Consider the following 25,856-nt stretch of genomic DNA (forward strand, 5'->3'; position numbering starts at 1 on the left):
AAGATTTGTATTTTAAAGAAAACCAGTTCGAAGGGAGCATAATTTGCTTTTTGGGTTAAAATAATTTCTTAATATGAAATTCGAGGAGTATGACAATTAGATTAATCTACATGCTAATACACACTATAGGCCTACTCATAGTCACCAATGCTGATGTTGTTAACATTAATCATTTGAGAATAAAGCATAACAAAAATAATAATTTGAACGGTTTGATGTGATATGAGCTAACCGATCTTTAGATTTAATCACCATTGGTAGCGAGATTTATGGTAATGATTTTTTCCTCAGTTGGTCAGAACAAACGTGGCAGACTTGTTACTTACTTGTTCAGATGGCAATATATGGTGAAAATTCTTATTTGGGTCATATTCCAAGACGTAGGCTAGAATCTGTGATTGCGAAGTACAGTGAATATCCATTCCACACCGGTGCAGTGACTGACTGCCACACATACTCTTCAGAACATTAGATTCATCCGCGCTGGAGCCGTGCCGACTCACAATCCACGCAAGCTAGATAATTCCGCACACAGCTGCAATTCCAGATTTTCAAACACAGATGGCGACAAAGAGGCAAAAATTTACGGACTGCAGCTTTAAGTGAATTTTTAAATTATAATTAATCTCTCTCTTTTCCATCATTCTCACACACACACAGGCATTAAGTGCATTGATTCCTCAGTCAGTGGTTGGTGTATTAAAGAATGACTCCAGTAATGTTGTAGATCTCATCTCTGAAGCCTATGGGGTGAGTGTTTTCATAATTAAAATTTTGACCCTATTTAGTGATGTTGGCTTGTGCACTGGCTCTACTTCCCATTTGAAATAACAGTAATAACAAGTGGCTGCTAGAAGAAAACAGTCAGTGTTTCCCCGCAACCTTGTTTTCCACTTCTGCGAAAATGGTTAAATCATTTACTAAATGAACTGAAACTGTGTTTATGTATTACATGACCTACAGCGGGTATAGAAAATAATCGCATTTTGTTGCTTTTCTGCCTGAAATGAAGACAGACTCAGTTTTAGTTTTGTCCAGCTTTATTTACTCAATGCAACTTGTAAAATCCAAGTGAAAGATATAACACCAACATGTCATGTCAAAATTTTTTTGTTGAACAACCTTTTACTTTATTTACAGCCTTTAGTCTGTTAGGATATGTCTCTACTAACTTTGCACTTGCAGAACTGCTCAAGTTCAGTTCAATTTTATGGTGACCGTTTGTGGACTGCAGTCTTCAACTCATTCCACATATTTTCAGTGGGGTTTAAGTTTAGGCTTTGACTAGGTCATGCAAGGACATTCACCCTTTTCTCCCTCAACCACTGTGTGGTCAGTTTTGCTGTGTGCTTTGGGTTGTTGTCATGTTGGAAGGTAAACCTTCTTTCCATTGACAACTTTCTGGCAGAGGGCAGCAGATTTTCCTCAAGAATTTGACGGTATTTTGTCCCGTCCATTTTTCCTTCAATCCTGACAAGTGCTCCCTGCTGCAGAGAAACACCCCATAACAGGATATTACCACCTTCATGCTTTACTGTAGAAATTGTGTTATTTGGATGGTGAGCTGTATTGGATTTCTGCCAGACATATTGTTTGGCGTTGAGGCCAAATAATTCAATTTTAGTCTCATCTGCCTCAGAATCTTCAAGATGCGTTTTGGCAAAGCTCAGGCTGACTGCATGTGGCCTCTCTTGAGGAGTGTTGGCGTCATCTCTTTACAGGTGTTGGGTCATCTGCAGTCTTCGTAAGAGACTGGATATAGTCAGCAGGAGCAATCTATAGATTACACCAACAAAATGTGATGGAATCATACCAGGGAACTGTCACTTTTTCTCAAAGAGCAGGGAAAGACTTGCCAAAACCAGTGAAGAGACTCATTGGGAGGTTGATGTCTCTTTACAGGGAGTCTTCAGGTGGTTCTTGTTCTGATAGCGAAGGAGAAAAACACAGGAGAAATGGTTAAGTGATGCTCCATCACATTGCAGTCCTGTGGCATCTGCTCCTTCAACACAGTGCTTCTTTAGTAGCTAAGACGTTTAAGTATAAAATACAGTAATAATGTACAGGTTTACTGTAATTACTTCTATAATATAGTAGTGGTATATAATCCATTTTGGACATTTAGCCTAGCATGATTCTGAAATGAAAACTGCTCACCTACATTAAACTTTTCATTCTCACTTTGGTCCATCTGCATCCTTTGCAATATATCTAAGTCTATTTAATAACTCCCCACCAGCAAAATCACTTTTAAATTATACAACGATGGATGAAACTGCATGAAGAGAATGAATAACATCCCGTAAATCTACTAATTAAGTGAGGAATAATCTAATAGTAACCTGTTTTAATGCACAGGGTAATTTGATTAGCTGTGCTGATAATATACTATTTTGTTTTATAAATGTCTTAACTTTTAAAAGTTCATCACAGCGGTCTCTTCTGCTGCATCTCTACGGCGCTGATAGTATGAGCGCTAACTTCCGGGAACTATTGAGCGGCTCCACGATCTGCCATTGCTGTAAAAAAACTGGTCCATTGGAGTGAACGGAGTTGTCACAACTCTCTCTCTATACAGCTCTGGGTTTAGGTATATGTAAGGTGGGAGGAGTTGGATCTGGATCCAACCACGCCCCCTGGATCTTATGTTATGCAGTGAGGATAATCTCCTCTTGGTCGCCTCTCTGAGTAGTTTCCTCCTGGCTCTTTCATCCAGTTTGGAGCGACGTTTTGATCCAGGAAGGGTCTGTGTTGTACCCAATACCTTCCACTTCGTAATAATAGGCATCACTGTGCTTCTAGGCATTGTTAAAGCTTTTGACTTTTTTTTTTGTATCCGTCTCCTGACTTGTGCCTGTCCACAACTTTATCCCGGAGATCTTTTGACAGTGCCTTGCCACCCATAGTTGATTGTCTGCTTCAGTTGCACTACCAAGGACTAATATTCTCCAGAAAAGCTCTGTTCATGTTGAGCTAATCAAAATGACCACAGCTGATCACAGCTGAAAGTCAAATGGCTTTATGTGCTATTGAGGTTATTAGCAACTCCTGATTGAGTTTACAAGTCATTTTTAGGAGGGGGGTGATCCTTTATCCAACTCAGTGATTCTGTTTTTTAATTTTTTTCTGACATGTTGTTGTCATATCTTTAACATGGATGTTATAAGTTGAACTGAGTAAATACAGCTGGGTAAAACAAAAACTGTCCATCTTCATTTCAAGCTGCAAAGCAACAAAATGTGATTATTTTAAAGAGGGGTGATTCTTTTCTATACCCACTGTATATACCAAATAAATAATTACCATAAATTAAATGATTAAAGTTTAAATGATCTTATTGTGATCATATGAGAGACAATAAACTAGCACAGTGTAAGAAATTGCTTGCCAGGAGGATATAATCAATTATATAGTTTAGTGATCATTATGCAAAAATATTGGACCACAAAATGAATCATTTGACCGTTTAGAATCAAGTATTCCAGAAAGCCACATGATATTTATTTATTACACATGATGTTTCTTTTTGCCAACTTATTGAAAAACTTTATTACATATGGCAAACTTTAAGGATTCAATTAGGGTTCAAATGATACATTTTTGCCATAGACCTTTATGTTTTTGCTTTAATAATTAATTTATCACTGTATAATGTTACACATATACTGAAAATACATGTTTATGTGGGCCAGAATTTGTCGTCCACGCTGGTGTTAGAGCAGGAGGGAGCTCCAAAAGAATTGGATGTGTCCTACGGGTCTTCATGTAAGGGGAATCAGGCAGATATTGAATGGAAGGAGAAAGGAGAGTGTCAAGGTATCAAGCATGAGAAGGTAAGCACCACCTTCAGTGGTTTCATCTGAATTATCAGCAACCAGGAAACATTTGTTGGTGTATCTCATAAGACTAATGGAGTTTTTTTTTTGATTCATTGATTTTATAGATTACTTTCAAAGTACGTTTGAATGCGTCTGCATGTCTGAAGGAGCCGCAGACATTTCGGATCAAAATGCAAGGTATCAGTGAGGAGGTGAAGATCACAGTGTATACGGAGTGTCACTGTGACTGTGGTGTTCCAGAGAAGGCTTCCAAACACTGTAACAGTTCAGGAATTCTCTCATGTGGCATGTGCAGGTACATCCCCCTAGCGTTTCAGCAGGGAACTACATCAGCTGGCAGACTCTAGGAAGATACCCTGATTAGAGGGTCTTTGAATTTGAAAATACATTGATATAAATGTAAATAGTTAGCTGAAATGCTATTTTTTATCAACAATATTTATACTACCAAGCTGCAAAAAAGACAGAAAAGCACAATTAATCTAATTTGCTATTACAGTAATCATTAGGTCTTAAAATCCAGTCACATTTCCAGTCACACATGTGTCTTGATCAGTCACATGACACAGGAGAAGCAATGGGATTTGATGTCAGATATTTCAAACATGAAATTTTCAAGTACTAGCAACTTGAAGTTTAGTGTGATACTCACAAAAAGCTTCCAAAGACTACTTTTATGATACTTCTGTGGTGCTTTTTGTAGGTTGGGCAGTATAAATCAACTTAAGAAAATATTATGGGTCCGGAATGACATGGGATGTGATGTGATCACCATTTTGATTTAAAAAAAAAAACTATTTTAAATTTTAAATTGATGTTTGCTATGTGATGTGATCACCATGTAGATTTATTTAAAAAGCTCTTTTAAATGAACACCTTATTTGATTTAACAGCTTTAAATATTGACATATAATACTGTGTCTTACCAGTTTACAATTTTTAACTTATAAACTGTGTGTGTATTGTGTGTGTTAGCTGTGATGAAGGGTATTTGGGTCAGCGCTGTGAGTGTGTGCAACAGAGTGATGCGGACTCTGTTGCCAACATGCTGGCATCCTGTCGGCCTGACAATAGCTCACTGGTTTGCAGTGGACACGGCACCTGTGAGTGTGGCAAGTGTGTGTGTCAAGGCCAGTTCAGTGGGAAATTCTGCGAATGGGATGACAATAGTTGTGAATACCATAATGGCTTTCTCTGTAATGGTAAGTACAGTGGATTGGCACAAAAATTTAGCTATTTCTTTCTTTCTTTTTTTGAGTTTTAGATTCAAAACTCAATATCTACTCCTCTGTATGTTTGTCATAGGTAAAGGCAGATGTATGTGTGGAAAATGTATCTGTTCTAATAACTACACGGGGTCTTCATGCGAGTGCTCGCCTAGCCAAGACAAGTGTATCAATGACAAACGACTTTGCAGTGGTCAAGGCAAATGCACTTGCAACCGTTGTCAGTGTAACCCAGGCTTCAAGGGAGAGCACTGCTCTGCATTCATTAATGATTGCATGCTGTTGAAGTGAGTATCTGTCTCTTCCTGTGATCTGATATGTGTTTCAAGATTATTTTTAGTGAGGTGTGCTGTGAATTTGTGTGTGGGTTTATTTCTTCTTGAAACCACAATTTCAGTTTTCTCTTCCTGTTTTTTTTTTCTATTGTTCATATGCTTTATAATGATAGTAGTGCTGGGTAGCAAGACTTTTGAATTGTGAATCATTGTGAGGCTTGTGTAATGGACTGTGTTTGGTACTTTAAAAAAAAAAGGCAAACAAAAAAAACTTTATAAAGTTCATTTCAGCTAGTAGCCAAGGCAACATTTTTCATTTTCATTTAGTTAAACTTGATGTGTTAAAATAACTAAAAGTAATACTGAAATCAAAACGAATAAAAACTTAATAGATATATGGAATGCATGAACTGATAAAACACCTTGAATGCAATGTACTACAAATGCAAATTCACTTTGGATAAAAGTGTCTGTCAAATGTGTCTTTGTGTTAATGTGTTTATAGGGACTGTGTGGCTTGTCACAAGGTAGTTGGTACTCCTGATACCAATGTCTGTGCTATAAGATGTTTGAATGCTACAGTATCTCGTCTCGAAGGAACTCGTGAGCTGCATTGCACATATCAAGACACCATTTCGTACGATGTGAAACTTGGTGATGATGGCAAAATTGTACTTCAGTATGCAGACCTGCCTCGTAAGTATTAAAATCTAATTTAATTTCATTTGTCAAGACCATAAAATAAGCACACTCTTGAACTCATATATGACACAGAATGGATGTAACTGTGAATGTTAAATGTTTGTTCTTTTTGTCTCTGTAGGTTCTGTTGATAAGACGACACTTATAATTGGCATCTCTGTGTCAGGCATAATTTTAATTGGCGTTATAATAATCATTATTTACCGTTGCCTACTGGAACTGTATGACATTAGAGAGTACCAGAACTTTGTCAAAGCACAGAAACAGACTGAATGGAAAGAGGTGATGTACACGCAAAGACATTCTGTGTTATTAACCACTTCAACAGATTTAGCTTTGTAGGCTTTAAATGTAGAGCAATTTATAACCTGTGTAGACAACATATTGTTTAAGTGTTTCAGTGTGAAATTAAAGAATTCACAGACTGACCATGTAACAATCAAATGTTTCTTTGTTCTGTACAGGTCCAGAACCCTCTTTTCAAAGGTGCCACGACAACGGTGTATAACCCTTTGCATATGAAACACGACGAAAACGAAAAGGAACATTCTGAGCAGATTATTTAAAGGGGTCGTTGATCAGCTTTTTTCGAAGGCTTGATTGTGTTTATGGGGTGCAGTGGGACATGTGCTCATTATTTTCACACATTGTACCTTTATTCTACACCGCTGTTTCCGTTCTCGTCAAAACGGTCTGTTGAGTTACTGGTTCTATGAAGCCCCTCCCTCAGAAATATGCAGTCGGGCTCAGATTGGTTAGCTGGCCCAGTGTGTTGTGATTCACTAACCGCCTAATGCACTTTGTCCGGAAATGTCATGCCCCCTTACCATTAGGGGTAGTTGCATGTTCCCGGGGACAGGATTTATGTAAACATGTCACAAACCCGGGAAGAAGCTCGTTGTAGTCCCTATACAGCCTTTTTTTGTAGTCCTTAAAACAGCAAATTTTAAAAAAGAAAATATCTCCCTTTGTGTTGAACTTTGAGTGTTGTAACTTTGACATTGCCAGCAGCATAAAAAAGTGAAATCATAATCAACCACCCCTTTAATTTAAAGAGGGAGAGGATCTCTGGGAGTTTGCTCTTGTAATATCTTGTTTTTATTTTTTTTAATGTACATCTTACATTTTAAGCTAGCAATAAAAACATTTAAATACAGCATTGCATGATTGTCGTAAATATTGTAATGTATTTTATGCATATTAATATATATGCTCAACACAAAGCCTTTTTTCACCTATAGGCTTAAATAAATAGAGCTTTTCTGTTTGATAAACTGAACAACTCTACCTAAGACAATTAGCATTTTCAGGCCATGGGTTTCTAAAGAATGTCATTTTTTGAGTAAAATAAAATGTTTAACATTATTTGATGTTTGTGAATTTTGAAGCAGCTGCATTGCTAAATAAAAACCACAATGATGTGTTTTTGCAGCTTCATAGCAGCTTCACAGCTTACATGATTTTTTTTAAAACAGTGACTTCAAGTTATGTCTGAAGTATGACCTGAACAGCTTTATTCCATAATAGTGTAATTGTTCTACTTTTACTTCAATAATAAGAGCCATAAAAATTTTTAAAACATAAAAATTGTTTTATGTATTCTTTTATCTTTTCATTTCATTTCAGTTCAATTAGCAGGTCACATTCTAATGTCCGTTTCTATTTCTGAGTGACTGTTACTTAAATGTGTCACAACTAAGGAAAGCATAAAAATTCTAAAAACTACAGTACCCATGGTCAATTATTTCCACTTCCGGGACGCTGCAGTTTCCCGATAGGCTTTGCGGTATTTTAAACAAGTACGCGGCTTCATTCCGCGTTGCGCTGCTGTCATCCAAAATAACGGCGAAGCGCGAGTGGAAATAACTAATTTTACCTTTATTTACCCACATTTATTAAAGGTACATGAACGCAATTCACAACACTCAAATAGTGTCGCCGTTCCTCCATATTTGACCGTTTAACCTGGCATGGTGGTGGCAGGCTAACAGGTTTGTTTGATTTGTTTACACTGATTGTGTATTAACGCTGGCCTAAGTTAGCTAGTTAATGCTAGTTTGGAACTGAATGTCAAAGTGTACAAGACAGTATAGCTGATGATATGAAATATACTTTTAATGCAGTAACGTTAACTCAAGAGTAGATAAATTGTCATTCAGTCCTTGAATGTTCAAACTTGTATTAAATAACTGCGTATTTTGCTTGGATATGTTGGTGTATATATATATATATATATATATATAGTTACTAAATCGTCTAATATCTGAATGGCTTGTCATTAACAAGTAGTTTGTTTGCAGTCAAAACAGTGATAATGAAGTGCTTGAGAACAGAGGAGTACGTCCAACAGTTATCTTGTGTTAAGGACACTGAAGTTCTTCACGACGAGCTGAAGGTAAACATTGATTTCTATGTACATGTGAGATTGGGAACAGTTTCCAGTAAGCTAAAATCTGGGTTTATTTCATGTATGATGCATACTGCTGGAGCTTTTCTTATTTTCTTTTGCTGCAGAAACATGTGGATGAAGGCTTTGGTCCATATGGTTGCACAATGTGCGATCGTATCATCCGGGCTTGCAACCAGCGACTGGGAAGTGGGTCTTTGGACCCTGCCCATCAGGAGCAGATAGTGGAGTTGGTGGAACTGGCCGTCCAAGGGTTTGAATTGCTCAAAGAGTCTGGAATACAGAGCAACCCATTTTATCTAGAGAAAATAGTGTTCCACATCCTACAGAAAGTCACAAGCCTTGGAGCTCACGGCCCTGCTTGTCGATTGGGTCAACTTATGTACAGAAGACTAAAGCATTTGTCTGCAGAGGTACAGTATGCTTGAGATGGCAAATTTCACATGGTCATGATGACTAGTGTTATTTTCTTATTTATATTCCATTATAGTTTTTATTAATATTATGAATTAGCCTTTTTTGTTTTAATTTTAATTATTTATTTTTAGCAATTTTGTTATATTCTTTGGTTATTTTTATTAGTTGTCTTTTTTTATATTACTATTTAAGTTTCACTTTTAAATTTTAGTTAATTATATTTATTTCCAGTTAATTTTATTCCTTCAACCTAAACTTATTTCAGTTATGTGTCAAGGCAACATTTCAAATTTTCAAGACAACATTTCTTATTTTCTTTCTAATTTTCATCTTGTATTTAAAGTTTATTTTACTTCAGCTTTATTTAAATGAACAAAAATGTTTCTAATATTTAAATTTTAGTAAATTGTAGTTAATGATGATAACTCTGGTAAATTAATTTAAAATGAAATCTCGATATTTCATTTTAAATATCAAGTAATCTGGTAAAAAGTGAAAGTTCATTGGTCAAAAAGTGTGGGAACCCTGGAGACAGTGATTCCTTTTGAATATAATAAAGCGTATCCATATTTCAAGATGCTTTCTGTAACCCTCATATTTTTTGTTTTGTCAACAGACAGATGACTTCCATGTTCTAGTGCGGAATTGCTTCGCAGTGCTGTGGAACAGTCTCCTGTCCAACAGAGCGAGTGGCTCCACCTTGCTTCCACGGGACAGACTTCACTGTCAGCTGCAAGCTTTAACTTTCAGACTCCTAGAACAAGGGTCCAGCTCAGCCTCTTTCCCATCTAAAGTTCCTCTGTTCGTAGAGGAAGTGGTAGTTGAGTATGAAAGATCGTGTGGGAGTTTTACTCATGGTGATGTGAGTTTTCTGTCCTCTGAATTACGAGAACTGTTCTTCGGCCCTTTAATCAGTTCGCAAGACTCTGCACTGACGTGTCTCTCGCTAGCAGTGCGGTGTGAGGTGGTGTTTAAGGTTTGTAAACTGCTCTGCAAGAGTCGGTTTTCAGCCGAGGCTGTTGGATTGTTGCGTGATGCTCTGGAGGGCGTTGATGGTCACGTGGGTCTGCGTTTGGCTTTGAGCCTGGCAGATCGCGCAGTGCAGCTGCAGTCAGCATTAAGCTTGGAAGGTGAATGCAGTAAGGCTTTCACTGAATGTGCACGTTCCCTCAGAGGGCTGCCTCGTGTCATGTCGGCTGCAGAGTCTCATGCCTTATTAGAGGCTTGTCAGTTGGTGGTTTGGGCATTGGAAGCCGGTCAGTGTAAAGAGATGGACGTAACTACATTGCTGGCTTGCTTTTCATTTTTGGAAGAATATCAGGAACTTTTGCTCACACAGCAAAAAGTAAGATTATATAATAATTTGCTGGTACTCATAAATACGTGTTTGCAATATACATTTTTTTAAAGGCTTGTGTTTGTGTTTGTGTTTCAGGACTTATTTTCACAGCAGGTGCAATACTCGCTTTGTTTCAGTTTTTACCAGGGCTTCATTAGCACGTATGATAGTCTTCATGCATCTCAGGTAGTAAGCTGTGTCTTGAGACCATGATCAAGTTTTATGATTCGCTAGATGTTTCACATTCATGTCCTTTATTCAACTTCTGCATCCAAAGGTGTCTGCAGGCGATGCTCTGGACAGAGTCCTGTTGTACTGCCAGGCGACAGCAGGGCGGATGCTTGCTGAACTGCGGACACTCAACAACGACAATTTCTTACTTAAAGCAGGTACATCTGCCTGAAGTCTGCATGCTGAGATCTTATTGGATGAGTTGTGTTTGGAGCCATTTGGTGCTCAAGAAACATTTCTTGTCAAAGGTTTTTGTGCTGCTTCATATTTTGTGGAAATTGTGATACTTCAGGATTCTTTGATTAATAGAAAGTTTACAAGAACAGCATTTATTTAAAAGACATTTTTGTAACAATGTAAATGATTTTTTTTTTAAATAAATGTGTCCTTGCTGAATAAAAATATTAATTTCTTTAAAAAATAATCTTACAGACCCCAAAGTTGTGAACAGTTGTGTAAGTTCACCAGTGAGTCCACGTAAATTGAATTCTATATTAATTTGTCTTTTTCTTTTTCCTAGTGTGTGCAGTGAATAATGTGGTATATGAGCTGTTTAACAGGAAGCTGTATGAGGGAGCCTTTGGTTTGGCTGTGATTGTATGTCAGGATCTGTGTAAGGATTGCCCACCCTCTCTTCCTGTGGATAGGGTAAGAACTGCAGTTTAGTCTGGTCATTTGTTAACTTTTTTGGGGGATTAAAGGTGGGGTAAGCGATTTTCCAAAAACGCTTTAGAAAACTGATTCGGGCCGACTAGCAAAACAAACTTTTAGCCAATCAGCAGTAAGGGGCGTGTCTACTCATGATGTGGAGGAGAGAGCTTTCAGTGCACAGGATGGACATTAGCGAGCCGAGCGACAGAAAGATAGAGATGGCGGATAAAAAAACAAAAGAGGAAAACGTCTGCAGAACAAAAGAAGGCTTAAGGCAAGAAGTAGGACTCGTGTAAATATCGGATCAGCTTTCCAGCGCTGGAGAGAACTCAAGGAGCGGAAGGCCTGGGATAGGACGCCGAGGTTGCTTTGTTTCTTCTCGATAAGTGAGTAACACCGTGTCTGCGCCGCAACAGCTAAAGTCTGTCTAGTTAGTACACTGGACGCGACAAAGCGACCGTTGAAAATCATTTAAAATTTTTGTCAATACATCATAAATAGAACGCAGCAGCGGTTTTCTTTCGGGGATTTGTCGTGTCGTGCCGCGCCGCATCCAGTGTAGACCATAGTAGGGATGCACGATATATCGGCCACCATATCAGTATCGGCCCATATCGGCTCCTTTTTTCTGTTATCGGTATCGGCCTGATAAGAAAATTTGGCCGATATCTTAAAGCCGATAAATAATGCATTATTTCCTTCAGAGACACTTCAGATGCGCGCTGTTCGTTTGCAGCCTTTTGTGCAATTGTACATTGTAATATTGTGTTTATTTGATGTATATCTGATTTATCTCATATAGAATGCGTTTGGTTAAGTTAAAAGAGCGCTTCAGTTTACCGGTGATCATCTTATCTATGGTGTAGACAGCATCACTGATTATAATGAGTTCCATAGTATTTTGTCTCACACCCATCGCGCCACTCGTGTCCGGTGTAGACACGGTGTAAAATTGGTTTTGCTTTGTTTTACAGAACTAATCGTTGCCTGGGTTGCGTACGTATGTGTGGGGCGGAGCTATCAAAATAGGGGCGAGACCACTGATCTATAATAGATAAGTGGGCGAGACCCTTTTGGGGTAGGGGCGTGTTTGTTTTGGTGATTTCAGATGTCAACATTGGCTACCAGAAATCGCTTACCCCACCTTTAACAGCGAATAAAAAGGAGCAATATGACTTTGTGACATATGTGGCCCTTGAAGTCAAGGACCTTATATGTGTATTGTCTGCTTTATTATGAATATTTAGATTATTTTCAAGTTGTACATTAAGTTAAATGTACATGTCAATATAAGCCTCTCATCTGTTGATGTATTATATGGATGTTTCAGGTCAACCGCTGTTTCACGCTGACCGTGCAGTGTAGCCGGCGTGGGGGTCAGCTGGAGCGGGCTTTAGACTGGATTGTGCGCTGGATTCGGGTTTTGGGCACACAGATTTTGGATCATCTCACAGAACCGGTGTCGCTATGGGTCAAAACCAAGTCTGATGCTGCCCGAGCAGGAGAGGATGACACGCGTCTAAGGTAGCTTAAACTAAGCCTATCGAAAAGGATTCCGATGTACTATTGTTTAAATGTGATTGAATGTGGTAATAATATACTTTTTTTTTTTGGTTAGGACTCTGAGGGATGGGTCAGGAGAAGCAATAGCGGATGAAGAGGTGATGTTGTGTTTGTTAGAAGAGGAGTTGCGTTTGTATAAAGAGCAGACTGGAGACACGGCCCAGGAGCGCTACAACACACTCTGCGACCTCTTGGATATCTGCCATGAAGAAACCCCACACACACTGAGACGGGCTACGTATCTATGTGAGATGGCACAGGTTGTGTGCTACCAGGACTTCAGCCAACAGACTGACTGGTGGGTAAACATGACCACATGATCATATTTATTTTAAAGACTTTTTCTGCTTTTGTCTTATTTGAATCAGAGAAAAAAATATGGAGCACTTAAGATCTTTTTTGTTCTTGGTAATCAGCTCAGCAGTTGACTTCACCCATGAGGCTTTGAGGTTGCTGGAGGCGGAGCCAGAGACAGCAGAGAATGCTGATAGGCTGAAGGATGAGAAGGCACATGCCTCCCTGTGGCGCTACATCTGTACTCTTGAGACCAGTTTGCAGGAGGTTGGTGCCTTGGCAGTGTACATTACAGATAGAATCTACAGATTCTATTTTTCATAACAAAATGTTCTTACTGCCCCCAAACTTTTGAACCATAATGTACATACTGGAAAACTTTCATTTGGTGTGTCACAGGCTGTGGACACAGAGAAGCGATTGCGTGCAGTGCAGGAGGAGAATAAAATGGAGGGGAGTATGGATCCTGTTCCCACTAATGATCTGGAGTATGAAGACAAACAGAAATCACAAGAGAGCCAGTTAGTCTATGATGGACTACGCTTCAATCTACTGGCTCAAAGCAGTAAGTCATACACTCAAACGTAGAATGCAGAAACCAGAACAGGTTTGAGAAGCACTGCTTTATGGTATAATCTAATGTGGTTGCTTCATGTGTGTGTCAGAGCTGAGTGAGCCTTTGGACAGATGTTTGTCTCTGTGGCGGAGTCTGCTCAAGGGCTCTGTGCCTGCGGTTAGAGACCCTAAACTCACTGCTTCTTCCATGACACTGATGGCTGCCCTCTACACACTTATGGGCAAAGTAAGACTACACACCCACATAACTCACTGTGATCTGTGTAGCATCAGTTTACTCAAACTCATAACCAAGAGAGAAGTATTTGAGACTCGTGTTGAATAAACAAACATGTCTTTGTTAGCACCTGCAAGCTCTGGAGGGATATCAGCTCGCTGCTGCTCTTTTCCAATGCCTCGGTGATGCCCAGAATAGTGCGAATGCCTTTTGCCACTCTGCCAGGATCCTGCTGTATCTGGGCTCTCCTCCGCTTGCGCAGGTGAATTAATTCTTTATACTGTACCTCTGTACTATAATATCTTAACTTGTTGTTTACACCAGAACTTTGTCTGTGTGTTTCAGGTGGAGTTAGAAAAAGTAGAACAGAGTTTGACCTCTGTCCCGAGCTCTGAGGGCACATCTGTAATATCCATGCTTGCTACGCTGCAAAAAGCACAGATACACTACGCTTTAGGACAGGTAATGCTCATTCTTATAACTATTTGTGGACCAGTGAGTCAATTTAATCCAGGTCTAGTCTCTATGGAAATGTTTTACACTGTATTTGCATACTTGCTCACAGAAGCATTGATCTCTTTCTCAGGTGGAGCGTGGTGTGAGCTGTCTGATGGAGGTGATAAAGGAGTCCACTCAGCATCATTCTAAGAGCTGGTACCTGCTCAGGGCACGAGCACTGCAGACAGCCAGTGAATACTTGAGTCTGGACACACAGACTTTGGATTCACAGCTACGTCAGAGCATCGCTCAGCATGGTCAGCTCTCATCCAATACACGCATTACACATTTAGGTACCACTAGTGTTGGGCGATATGGTCATTTTTCAAATCGTCATATCGCCAGCCCATGAGATCACTGATACACGATATTATCTTGCATGCGTGGGTGGGGGCAAGAGAGACTCTCTGTACTTATCATAGGCTATTTAATAACTATGTGGTGTTTTAAACCGCACAAGTGCGTGAGAGAGAGCCTATGAAAGCACTATGAAATAATCGAAATAATATACTTTCAAACATACTGATAAACTAACATTTTAAATATAAAAATATTTAAAACAGGGACGTCCTGTGACAAGTTTGCCGCATCAGCGCACGGAAGTTCAGTATAAAAGGTCTGCAGTCAATGGTGAAAATCAAAAATAGATTTATTTTAAAGACCAACAGTTTAACACTAAATATTGGACATAAACGAACATGTTAAATATAAAAGTATTTAAAACCGGTAAGTTCATATATTTGGAGTAAAGTTAAATTGAACGGATACATCAGTCATACAGCGCTCAGGACGCCCCATGACGAGCCCAACGCACCGCCACAGAAACAAGAATGAAATGCATTCTAGCATAACTGTGACATTAAACTCCGTAAGTGAGGGCTCGGTTAAAATATTGTACATATATAGGCCATTCAGATTACTTGTTAAATGCAATGAAATACCTTATATCAGCAGACGATGTACGTCTGTATTTGTGGTTGGAGACTCCTTCACCGGCTACAGGCTCTAATCCTCATTTGCGCAAGTGTGAAATGTGGTGCTGAAGTGAAATAGCGGGGCAATTTGATAATAATAACCGAATTATAATAGGCCGCCTAATAATAATAATAATAAATACATTTATAGGAGAATGAGCCTTATATCGTCTTGACTATCGACAAAGACATGTGCTATAGTCGATATCTGACTATCATCGGTACACGATACTATCGTCTATCGGCACAACCCTAGGTACCACATACATAAGTTATATCTTGCATGAACTTTCATTAGAGCTAGGGGAAAAAGTCGCCCAATAAGTGTATTTATTTGATTATACATTAAAAACTAACATTGTGAAATTACTAAAATGTAAATTAAGTTTTACATTTTAATATATTTTAAGGTGCAATTTATTATTGTGATGGCAAAGCTGAATTTTCAGAAATGAATGCTGATCCTTCAGAAATCATTCTAAAATGCTAATTGGGTGCTCAAGTAATATTTCTTATTATTGTGCTGAAAACACTTATGCTAATACATTTTTTTTTAGAATTCTTTGATGAATTGAAGGTTTAAAAGAACTACCATTAATTTGAAATTGAGATCTTTTATAATGTGTCCTTGCTGCGTAAGTGTTAATATCTTTTTAAAAAAAAAAAACCTTACTGATCCCAAACTTTGTAATGTTAGTGAATGTATTTTTTAAACAACTTGATAAATATGGACAGAAAATTAGTCACGTCACTTACCCTTATACTATGCATGAGTACATTTGTGAATTGTGTGTGGTGTAGGTCTGAAGACTTCAGACACGGCTCAATATGAAGGGTTAAAGCTTTTGTGCAGCCTGGTGATGATGTTGCTGGGCAATGGGTTTTACGGAGCCCCTGGACCAAACACAGACACACGCTTTGTAGATCAAGGTACAACAAGCTGTAACCATTTCTAAACACATTTGACTACTTAAAAATATTTTTGGTTATTTTCATTTTGGTGTGTTTTCTCTCTGTAGGAGACAGTGTTGTATTTAAATGGCTGTTGCTGAGTGAGGTGCTGGTGTGCTCTGAAAGGATGGTGATCGTGAGGAGCAGCAGTGGGGCTATTCATGAAGCGAAAGCTCAGTGTCTAGAGGCTCTCAAACTGGCCACCAAACTGCAGACACTCAGCCAGTGAGTACATACTCCATATCTGTGAATGTGAGAGGCAGAATGTGTGTGACAGTTCAGATCAAAACGTGTGTTTCTGACATTGAGCGGCAACAACAAAAACCAACTAATGCTTTTTCTTTTAAGCAACAAGTAAGCTTGAATATGCTCCTGGGATGCCAAACAAATTGTTTGCGCATTTGTAATCACATGTTATTTTGTTTTATAGCTGTGTCGAGCTGTTGGTGTTGAAAGCAGAACTGGAATTGATGAAGGGTGCAAATGAAGCTAGTAGTTTGGATCTGGAGCAAGTTAGAAACTTACTTGATCTCTGCACAGGTAAAGATGTAATTAGAGACACTCAGATTCACCTCTGTGAAAGGTTAGCCCAGAATTACTGGGTCAAGACCCCTTGAACCCTCTCTAGCCATTATTTGTGATTTACATATTGAAGGTGCCTGAAAGGTGTTTGGGAGCATTATTTTAGGGTTCTATTTGTGTTTGTAGTATTTATGTGTTTGTTTTATTGATTGATTTTTTTTATTGTACTTATTCAAATAAAATTAAAAAATGTGAAACATTATTCATAAAAATTAATTAATTTAATTAGATTTATAGCCAGTAATTTTAAAAACAAGGTATTTATTTTGGATTCATCTCCCCTGCATATAGATTTTGGCCATGGGAAACAACAGAAGTCTGAGGTAAAAATAAAACCACGCAAAGGTCGACCAGCTGCCCCTTCTTCCTCTGGTCATGCCCCTGAGAAAGATGATGATCTGAGTGGAATCCTCAGTTCTCGCGCCCTTCTCAAGGAGCCTGTGGAGACCATGTCTAGATTAGGAAGCCAAGGAGCATCTCCCCCTCTGAAGCCCAAACGCCAGCATGGGCTTTCCTGCCTGACCCACGCAGACACCTGTTCCTGTCCCTGCTGCAGTGAGCTCAGTGTGGCTCGAGTCAGTATCCACTGGGCACTGTTACAGGCAGACCTCCAGACAGACCCCGAGTGCTCTTGCCGACTACGCCAATCTGCCAGGAAACGCTGCCGTAGTGTCGCAGCTAAGCTCCAAAGCAGTTTGGCAGCTCTTGTGTCTAAAAAGTCAGCTGGACTATGTCTGTCGCTGCTCCAGGCAGAACAAGGCAAAGTGCATTTGGGCACTGTGCTTCAGCTTCTGAGAACAGGGGACAAAGGGAAGGCTACAGTCCTGTGGGAGGAAATAGAGGCAGGATTGGAGGCAGTGATGCCCAAAGGGGTACTGACACCAGAGCTTGGGCCCATCAGAGCTGCTCTGCTGGGGGCTAAAGCTGTGGCCTGCGGCTTGGCATTGGCCATGAAGAAACAGTGTACACCAGAAGAACTGTTTTCTTCTGTATGGGGCTGGAATCCACCGAAGGTTAAACCACAATTAAAACTCAAAAACGAATCAAAGCATCGATCCAAGAGCACCGTTTCTGACACAACTCCTCCAGAGGCAGTTGCAACATGCCACCCAGATGTTAAGAGTGCATCTGCAGAGCATGAAAGCAGGAAAACCAAAGAGTTATCTGTAGTTTCTAAGAAACCTAAGGACTTGGTGCCTAAAATTACCATCACAAAATCTTCCATGGTTTTCAAAACACCTAAAGCATCAAGGACATTCCGGCCCAAATCGGTGTCCACTAGCTCTGGCATTGGTGACTTAAGAGCCTTTGACTTCACTAATGAGGTCCCTCAAATTTCTGTCGACTTTACACCCTCATTACACCCATCTGCCAGCCATCGTGGGATTGCAAAGTCAACAATTGGCCCAAAGGGATCGTTTGAAGTCTACAAAGATTCTTCTCCTGCAGAAGAGAAACCTGTGATTGTGCCAGCTGCGCCTAAACGAACCAAGCGCTCTCGCTTCAAGGTTTGGCCCATTGGTTTCACACCTCCTGAGATGATGGTAGAAGATATCTTTATATCATAAATCATTATTGATTAATTACATATGTTCTTTCTCTTAGGTCGAGTTCAGTGATGAAAGTGACACTGAAGCCATACCTCCTGCTGTAGTGGAAAAGTCTGAGAAAAAGCGGAATGCCTCCAATGCCAAAACATCTCCGAAACCAGCTCTGAACTCCATTTCTAGTGACGCCAAAGTTGTGAACTCCACTGTAGAACCAGAACCTCCCCGACGCACACGGACCACTAAGAAAAGCACAGCCCTCCCCTCTACCAGCTGCCTCTCTTCTGAGGAAAAAACTGGCTTATCTACCCAGACACGCACACGCAGAGGACGACCAAAAAAGAGTCAAAGTTCAGAGGCCACAGAGGAGCCAGAGACGATGAGGATGATTAAAGAGGATGAAGATGAGGTTGTTTTGGATATCAGCCTGGAGGAGCTCAGAGGGTCGGACACGGAGATAAATGACGCAGGTGTGTTTGTTGACCAAAACTGATATAAAATTATTGCTCATTTGACTAATTCTCATTGGACTAAATTCATTGTGTGTATGTGATTCTAGGCAGCCCAGATGCTGATTGTGAGGTCTTGAGGAGAGATCTGGCTGCAGATGTTGGACGAGAATGTTTCAGTGAGCTCAGAAGAAATGGACAGAACAGCTCTGGTTCTCACACAACCCTGCCACATGCATCTACACCCCTAGGTAATACTGTGTGCACTACAGTTTAAAAGCTTGGGGTCAGTAAAAAAGATTTAAAAAAAAAATGTAATACTTTTATTCAGCAAGGATGCATTACATCGATCAAGAGTGACAATAAAGACATTTATAATTATAATGCATTTATCATACAAAAGATATCTATTTAAAATAAACGCTGTTCTTTTGAACCTTCAAGTCATCAAAGAATCCTGAAAAAATGAATCATGGTTTCCACAAAAATATTAAGCAGCACAATTGTAATAATATTTCACAATTTTATTGTATTTACTGTATTTTTGACCACATAAATGCAGCATTGGTGAGCATAAGCAAAAAAATTTACATTTAGAATGGGTGTTAGGGTTCCTGTGAAAAATGAAAATTGTTTTTAAACTTTGGTACTATTTAGAGCTGTCAAAGTTGAGTGTCTTGATTACTATAAATTTATATAAATGTATTTGTTTTCTTTCATATTTAGCTGATCTGTCAGTAGAGGCGTTCCAGTCGTACCTGCGTTCCTCATGGCTCCTCCTCCATCACTTCCCACCTCCCTCTCTTTTTCCCCACATCTGCTCACTGCTCGCTCAGTCACTCGGCCAAACCGATCCCATCACTACTGCAATGCTACATGCACAGTCGCTGGGTGTGTCCACTCGCCACTATATGACCCGTCATGTGGTTAGCCAGTTCAGGTATGTCAGTTAGTATGAAATGCAGACATTTTGACATAAAAATAGTCACAGTCTGTCTCCTAAAGCATTTGCAGGAGGAATAGAACCTTTTCTCTCTGTGTATTTCTGTAGGAAGCTGAAGAAATCTTGTAATGTAACAGAAGGTCTTGGTGCTCTGAGTCTGGAGGAAACGTCTGGGGCAACACAGTCTCAGAAACTCTCTGCACTGGAGCAGATCTTTTCCTTCACCTCATCGCATCCAACACAGTTCCCACAGACACATTGCCACCAGTTCACACAGCAGCTGAAAGATCTGCCAGCAGGTAACAACTGTGCTGAAAGTGACCCAATGAACGGCACTGTTTGTGACAAATATGCAGGGGTAACAAAACATTTGAATGAATTATGCATAATTGCAAGGATGGTACAGAATGATTTAAAATTGATGAAATTGTGCTGGTTTAAGGAAATTCTATTACTCTGCAAGCACTCTCGAAAAAAAATTAATAGTCAACTCTGAATCCATATTGCTTTTATTTAAGGCAAATTTAAAAAATCTGATAGTTCACCAATCATACAGGTTTTTAAATTGCTCCTTTATACTTTTTCAGCTTGTTACTCAGCATAAAAATAGCCAAGGATGCTGGCATGGGTTTAAAACGCCAGTCAACCAGCCATTTAAATTGGATGTTTTTTTGCTCTAGGAATAACAGTTTGCATGCTTTCGCTCACGGGTGTCTATCCTGATGAAATCGGCAGCACTATTCTTCTGACCCGACTGGAGCGTGGCTCTAACCCAATCACTGTTCGAATCCCTACTGCAGACAGAAAGGTACATTTGTGTGATGTTTTCACTACTTTGGTGTATTACCTAATGCAACCGGTTTAAAACATTAAAATTATCTTTTCACAATGAGAAGGAAATGGGGAGATGTTTGCGCAAACTATTTTTATTTTTAGCGCTCTGTTGCTGTGCTGTTGGAAGAAATGGATGGAGTATTGAAGGGGCAAAAGGAAGTGAGCACGGTGGCTGAGAAATCGCAGTGGTGGGAAGGAAGAAAGTCTTTGGATGTTCGTGTGGAGGTGAGACACAAGTTCTTTGACAGTTAAAAAATGATTAATGTAAAAGGATGGATGTTGGATACTGAATGTGATGTTGCCTTTGTTTGTCCATCAGAAAATGTTAGAAGAGATGGAAGAGGCTTTAGGTGTGTGGCGAACTCTACTCCTGCCTTTGATCTCTGATTCCAAGCTTGAAGTTCAGGTAAAGTGCTTCCAAAAGGCACTGAAAGGAACAAAGATCACACAGGACATTCTTAAGGTATGTGGTATCTCTTTTGCACCTGTATTAGTTTGATAATCACATGTTCCCACCTTCTCAATACTTCTTTTTCTCTGAAGGTGATTCTCTCAGCATCTCCACTCCTGTCCCTGCCAGACCTGCAGTGCCTTGTGGAGGGGATGGGTCAGCAGGACAAGGACTTCCTGAGGGTTATGCAGGGTGGTGTGGCTAAACTGAGAGGAAGGGAGGAGCCACAGGGACATACAGTTCTCATCTTAGACAAGGTACACTGTCATAAATCTGCTCTGCAAAAACTGCTAGATTTGTTTTTAACCATATGCTGAACATTTTGTTTCTCAGTTCTTGCAGAGGTTGCCATGGGAGAACATTGCTTGTCTGAAGTCTCGTTCTGTCACTCGCATGCCCTCATTACATGCAGTACTTGGACACAGTCATCTGAAAGAGGTATATGCCACTCAGTACAAGCACAGCGTGCAGAATATTTACTACTTAGTAAAGCTCTTGGAGTTAGTTCACCAATCATTCACATAATTTAAAATCTTTGACTTCTGTGGAACACTAAGGAGTTATTTTGCAGAATGTCCAATGTGTTGCTGTTTTTTTTTTTCTTTTGGTGAGAACCAATGACGTTTGTTTTCAAGAACATGGCAGGACACAATTGAGCTATGAGAGCTATGGCAGAAGTTAATTTAAAGGGATAGTTCACCCAAAAATTTCCTGTTAATTTACTCACCCTCAGGCCATCCAAGATGTAGGTGACTTTTTTTCTTCAGCAGAACAGTAAAGAAGACTTTTAGTGATGACGCCTGATGATACATTAAGGTCTTATGAAATGAAACGATTGATCTGTGCAAGAAAATTTACATTATTTACAACATTAATACCTTTAATCCACAGCCTGGGCAAACAGTTTTCAGCTTGTTCATGATTGTCTGGAGCGCAAACTTCCTCTGTTGCATAATGACGTGAGCGTGGGCACATACTTGTGCGAAAGCTGACGCTATTTGTTTACAACAGAGAGTGACTCATGCATTTTGTTGTTTTTGGTTCAATGCCTGAAAATAAGGTCTGTGGTTAACATAAGCTCAGGATTTTTTTTAAAGCTTTTACGTGTCTTGGAAAATTGCGCTCTTGCAAACTATTCTAACTCAAACTTTCCAACTTGTAGATTTTGAATAAAGACTGTAAGATTTGTCAGATGCTATGTGACTTGGTGCTTGCTAACGATGAAGTCATGTGACCGTAGTTTGTTTGTAGCCTAACTTTAGCTTTTTATTTCTGGTAGTGGTATTTAGGCTTTTTAAATTGATAAAAGTAGTTCAATTGTGAAAATTAGCATGATGAAGAAAACCTATAAGAATCATAAAATTTTGTTGGTCACAGAGCAGTAACTTAAAAGTCAATGGAATAATCTTGTTGTTGTTTTGGCAAGCAATCCAGGGTGATGCAAACTTCGGGGTTGGCCTATAATATTATTAAAATTATTAGTCATTCCTACAACACTCGTGTGTGTGTGTGTGTGTCTTTTAAAACGCTACCAAAGAAATCTCACTGCTTTTTATCTTTTCAGAAAGTAGAGGATGGCAAAGAGTTCTTTAAGCGCAAAATCGACTTCCTTACAAAACAAATTGAGAAAATTCAGCCTGCCCTTCAAGAAAAACATGCTATGAAACAAGGTGATTTCACAAAAAAAATGTAAAATTTGTGCACAAATCGTAAATGCATTAAATAAGGGTTTCATTTGCCTCCTAACAGCTGTTGTGGAAGTCATGAATATTAAGCTTCAGCAGCTGCACAGCCAACAGGCATCACAGTCTGGCACCACCAAAGCCTAAAAACAGTTCCAAGCAGCATGGCAGAAAATTCTGGGGAGGTCCTGAACATTTACCTTTCAGACGGAGCCGTTCTAAACCCTTGAAATGGAGAACCACAGCTCAGATGTCAATATGTTCACATCTCCTTGGCGGGAGAAGAAAGTCCAGCACTTTTTTCCTGCATCAAACAACTAATAAATTTTTCTGTTCCATGTTTTCATTCTCATGTTTAGTGAACAAATGAAGCAGTAAAAATGTAAAATTTGTGCACAAATCGTAAATGCATTAAATAAAGGTTTCATTTGCCTCCTAACAGCTGTTGTGGAAGTCATGAATATTAAGCTTCAGCAGCTGCACAGCCAACAGGCATCACAGTCTGGCACCACCAAAGCCTAAAAACAGTTCCAAGCAGCATGGCAGAAAATTCTGGGGAGGTTCTGAACATTTACCTTTCAGACGGAGCCGTTCTAAACCCTTGAAATGGAGAACCACAGCTCAGATGTCAATATGTTCACATCTCCTTGGCGGGATAAGAAAGTCCAGCACTTTTTTCCTGCATCAAACAACTAATGAATTTTTCTGTTCCATGTTTTCATTCTCATGTTTAGTGAACAAATGAAGCTTTGGGCATGGCCTGTGGTTGTATCCACAAAGCCTCCCACCACTGGGATTCATTCCAGTCATTGAAGGAGATTTACTTTGTGGCAAACATTTGTCATGGATTTTTTTCAATACAGCAAATATTTTGAACATGAATATTTACATCTGAAATTGGCTAAAGAAAAGGTTCTTGTTTTTCAAAAAGTGAGTTCAAAGAAATGTACAAATATATGCATTTCATTACTAGTATTTTCATGTCAAAACAATAAAAGGAATAGCTTGATTTATTGTCCCAAGCAGTTACTAGTCCATGTTACAGAGAGCAGAAACATTATGACTGCTGTAAAATGTAAAATTTTCCACCCATGCTGAAAAAAAATTCAAAGTTGACATTTAAAACCTGACATTGTGTTACATTCATTAAAATTAACTTTTTCTGTGTAGACTTCTGAAGACAATTATCTAGACATATGATTTACACACACACACTCGCATACATATATACATACACATATATATAGAGAGAGAGAGAGCACTTGTCAAAAGTTAGGGAACATTACGATTTTAAAATATTTCAATAAAGTCTAAATATTGCTAAATAGTTCATTGTTAAATAGTATTACAATTTAAAATAACTATTCTATTGTTACATATATTAAAATGTAATATATTCCTGTGATACAAAGCTGAATTTTCATCAGCTATTACTCCAGTCTTCAGTATCACATGATCCTTCAGAAATCATTCTAATATTCTGATTTGCTGTTTGAGAAACATTTCTTATTATCAATGTTGAAAACAGTTGCACTGCTTAAAATGTATGCAGAAACCATGATTTACGAATTTTTTCTGTGTAGACTTCTGAAGACAATTATCTAGACATATGATGTACACACACACACTCGCATACATATATACATACACATATAAATAGAGAGAGAGAGCACTTGTCAAAAGTTAGGGAACATTACGATTTTAAAATATTTCAATAAAGTCTAAATATTGCTAAATAGTTCATTGTTAAATAGTATTACAATTTAAAATAACTATTCTATTGTTACATATATTAAAATGTAATATATTCCTGTGATACAAAGCTGAGTTTTCATCAGCTATTACTCCAGTCTTCAGTATCACATGATCCTTCAGAAATCATTCTAATATTCTGATTTGCTGTTTGAGAAACATTTCTTATTATCAATGTTGAAAACAGTTGCACTGCTTAAAATGTATGCAGAAACCATGATTTACTACCATTCATGTTTGGGGGGTGTGTGTTTAATAGAAATTAATGTTTTTATTCAGTAAATATGCAATCAATTGATCAACAGTGACAGTAAAAACATTTAGGCTAGAATGTAACAAAAGATTTAATTTCAAATAAACACTGTTCTTTTAAACTATTCATCAAAGAATCCGGAAAAAATAATTTTACAATAAAAATGAGAAGAACCATTATTAATAGCCAAGCACAGCCAATCAGCATATTAGAATGATTTCTGAAGTAATGATGCTTAAAATTCAGTTTTGCATCATAGGAATAAATTAGATTTTATAATATATTCAAATAGAAAATAGTTATTTAAAATTGTAATAATATTTTACAATAATATAACAATAGTAATATATATAGTATAGTATTTTAAATCATAATGAAGAGCATAAGCATCTCAAATGACACAAAAATAATAAAGAGTTGTCATTAGTTTGGGTGGAGGACTTGTAAATAGATTCATCGCTGTGTCATGGTTCGCCGTTGCCCGGCTGCACTTTCGCTCAGAGTCTGTCGCTATGCGGCGCAGCACGTGTTGCGCTCTGTTGTCAGGGAAGAGCAGAAGCCCCTCACTGCAGAACAAAGATCCAGGGGGTGGAGCCGGCTAGGTTTAGGCATATGTAAGGTGGGAGGAGTTGGATCTGGATCCAACCTCGCCCCCTGGATCTTGTGTTCTGCAGTGAGGACCATCTCGGGAAGAGCGAGCGCGATGGAGGGGGTGGTCGCATTGTCTGTCGGGACGGTGGCGGAGTGTGAATTTCTGCCGTCTGTTAAAAACGCTCGCAGATCCCCATTAAGGCTTATTAGAGTATGAAGTAGACCCGTACTGGAGATAGATTCGCAAGCGTTAGTGTTAGCGAGTCTTCCTTTTTCTTCCATCCTTCGTTTAGTTTCTGAAACGGTAACACAAACCGACCGTAACTAGCTAGAGCAAGTGCTTGTTGCATTCAGCCGGCGAGAGGAGGTGCGGAGTGGCGGATCGGGCGAGGAGGCGCACGGGGCTTGATCGCGGATCGGGGTGGAGAGTGGCCGGCCGGGGCAGAGCCAAAGGCGGCCGATGACTTCGGAGATTAGCAGCCAAGCGCAACAGAAGGAGGTCGAGCCGGGATCAGTCGCCCGTGATCAAGAGGAGAAAACCGGCGAGGACCAAGGCGGCATGGTGAGCTCAGGCCCGTGATGCTGAATCGGCACTTACCCCCCCCCCCCCCC

The 25,856-nt window shown here is 39.2% G+C and overlaps 3 protein-coding genes across 3 annotated transcripts in view; all 3 read left to right on the forward strand.

Moving 5' to 3' along the window:
- The window catches only part of LOC107582697 (integrin beta-7-like), a 19,643-nt gene extending 12,720 nt beyond the window's left edge, over positions 1–6,923 (forward strand). Inside the window, exons 9-16 of the mRNA XM_016268624.1 lie at positions 661–750; positions 3,693–3,833; positions 3,944–4,134; positions 4,815–5,041; positions 5,145–5,352; positions 5,846–6,036; positions 6,164–6,324; positions 6,507–6,923. Of these exons, the coding sequence (XP_016124110.1) occupies positions 661–750; positions 3,693–3,833; positions 3,944–4,134; positions 4,815–5,041; positions 5,145–5,352; positions 5,846–6,036; positions 6,164–6,324; positions 6,507–6,608 (1,311 nt within the window). The 3' untranslated portion in view covers positions 6,609–6,923. The remainder of the gene's footprint in view (positions 1–660; positions 751–3,692; positions 3,834–3,943; positions 4,135–4,814; positions 5,042–5,144; positions 5,353–5,845; positions 6,037–6,163; positions 6,325–6,506) is intronic.
- Positions 6,924–7,855: 932 nt separating this feature from the next.
- On the forward strand, positions 7,856–22,795 carry LOC107582795 (separin-like). The gene is made up of 30 exons (XM_016268817.1): positions 7,856–8,033; positions 8,343–8,437; positions 8,557–8,862; positions 9,483–10,211; positions 10,302–10,391; positions 10,483–10,594; positions 10,957–11,084; positions 12,418–12,611; positions 12,706–12,948; positions 13,067–13,211; positions 13,344–13,509; positions 13,610–13,746; positions 13,865–13,999; positions 14,083–14,199; positions 14,324–14,492; positions 16,011–16,139; positions 16,229–16,385; positions 16,591–16,700; positions 17,034–18,250; positions 18,348–18,759; positions 18,849–18,989; positions 19,465–19,678; positions 19,790–19,980; positions 20,362–20,489; positions 20,618–20,740; positions 20,835–20,978; positions 21,059–21,223; positions 21,300–21,452; positions 22,531–22,636; positions 22,716–22,795. The coding sequence occupies exons 2-30, from the start codon at positions 8,357–8,359 to the stop codon at positions 22,793–22,795; spliced, it is 6,222 nt and encodes a 2,073-aa protein (XP_016124303.1). The 5' UTR covers positions 7,856–8,033; positions 8,343–8,356.
- A 2,909-nt stretch (positions 22,796–25,704) lies between these two features.
- LOC107582796 (la-related protein 4-like) overlaps positions 25,705–25,856 on the forward strand; it is a 4,716-nt gene continuing 4,564 nt past the window's right edge. The window contains exon 1 of the mRNA XM_016268818.1: positions 25,705–25,806. Coding sequence (XP_016124304.1) covers positions 25,705–25,806 — 102 coding nt within the window. The remainder of the gene's footprint in view (positions 25,807–25,856) is intronic.

Source organism: Sinocyclocheilus grahami, unplaced genomic scaffold, assembly GCF_001515645.1.
Source record: "Sinocyclocheilus grahami isolate Dianchi unplaced genomic scaffold, SAMN03320097.WGS_v1.1 scaffold47.1, whole genome shotgun sequence".
In the NCBI taxonomy this organism is placed as follows: domain Eukaryota; kingdom Metazoa; phylum Chordata; class Actinopteri; order Cypriniformes; family Cyprinidae; genus Sinocyclocheilus; species Sinocyclocheilus grahami.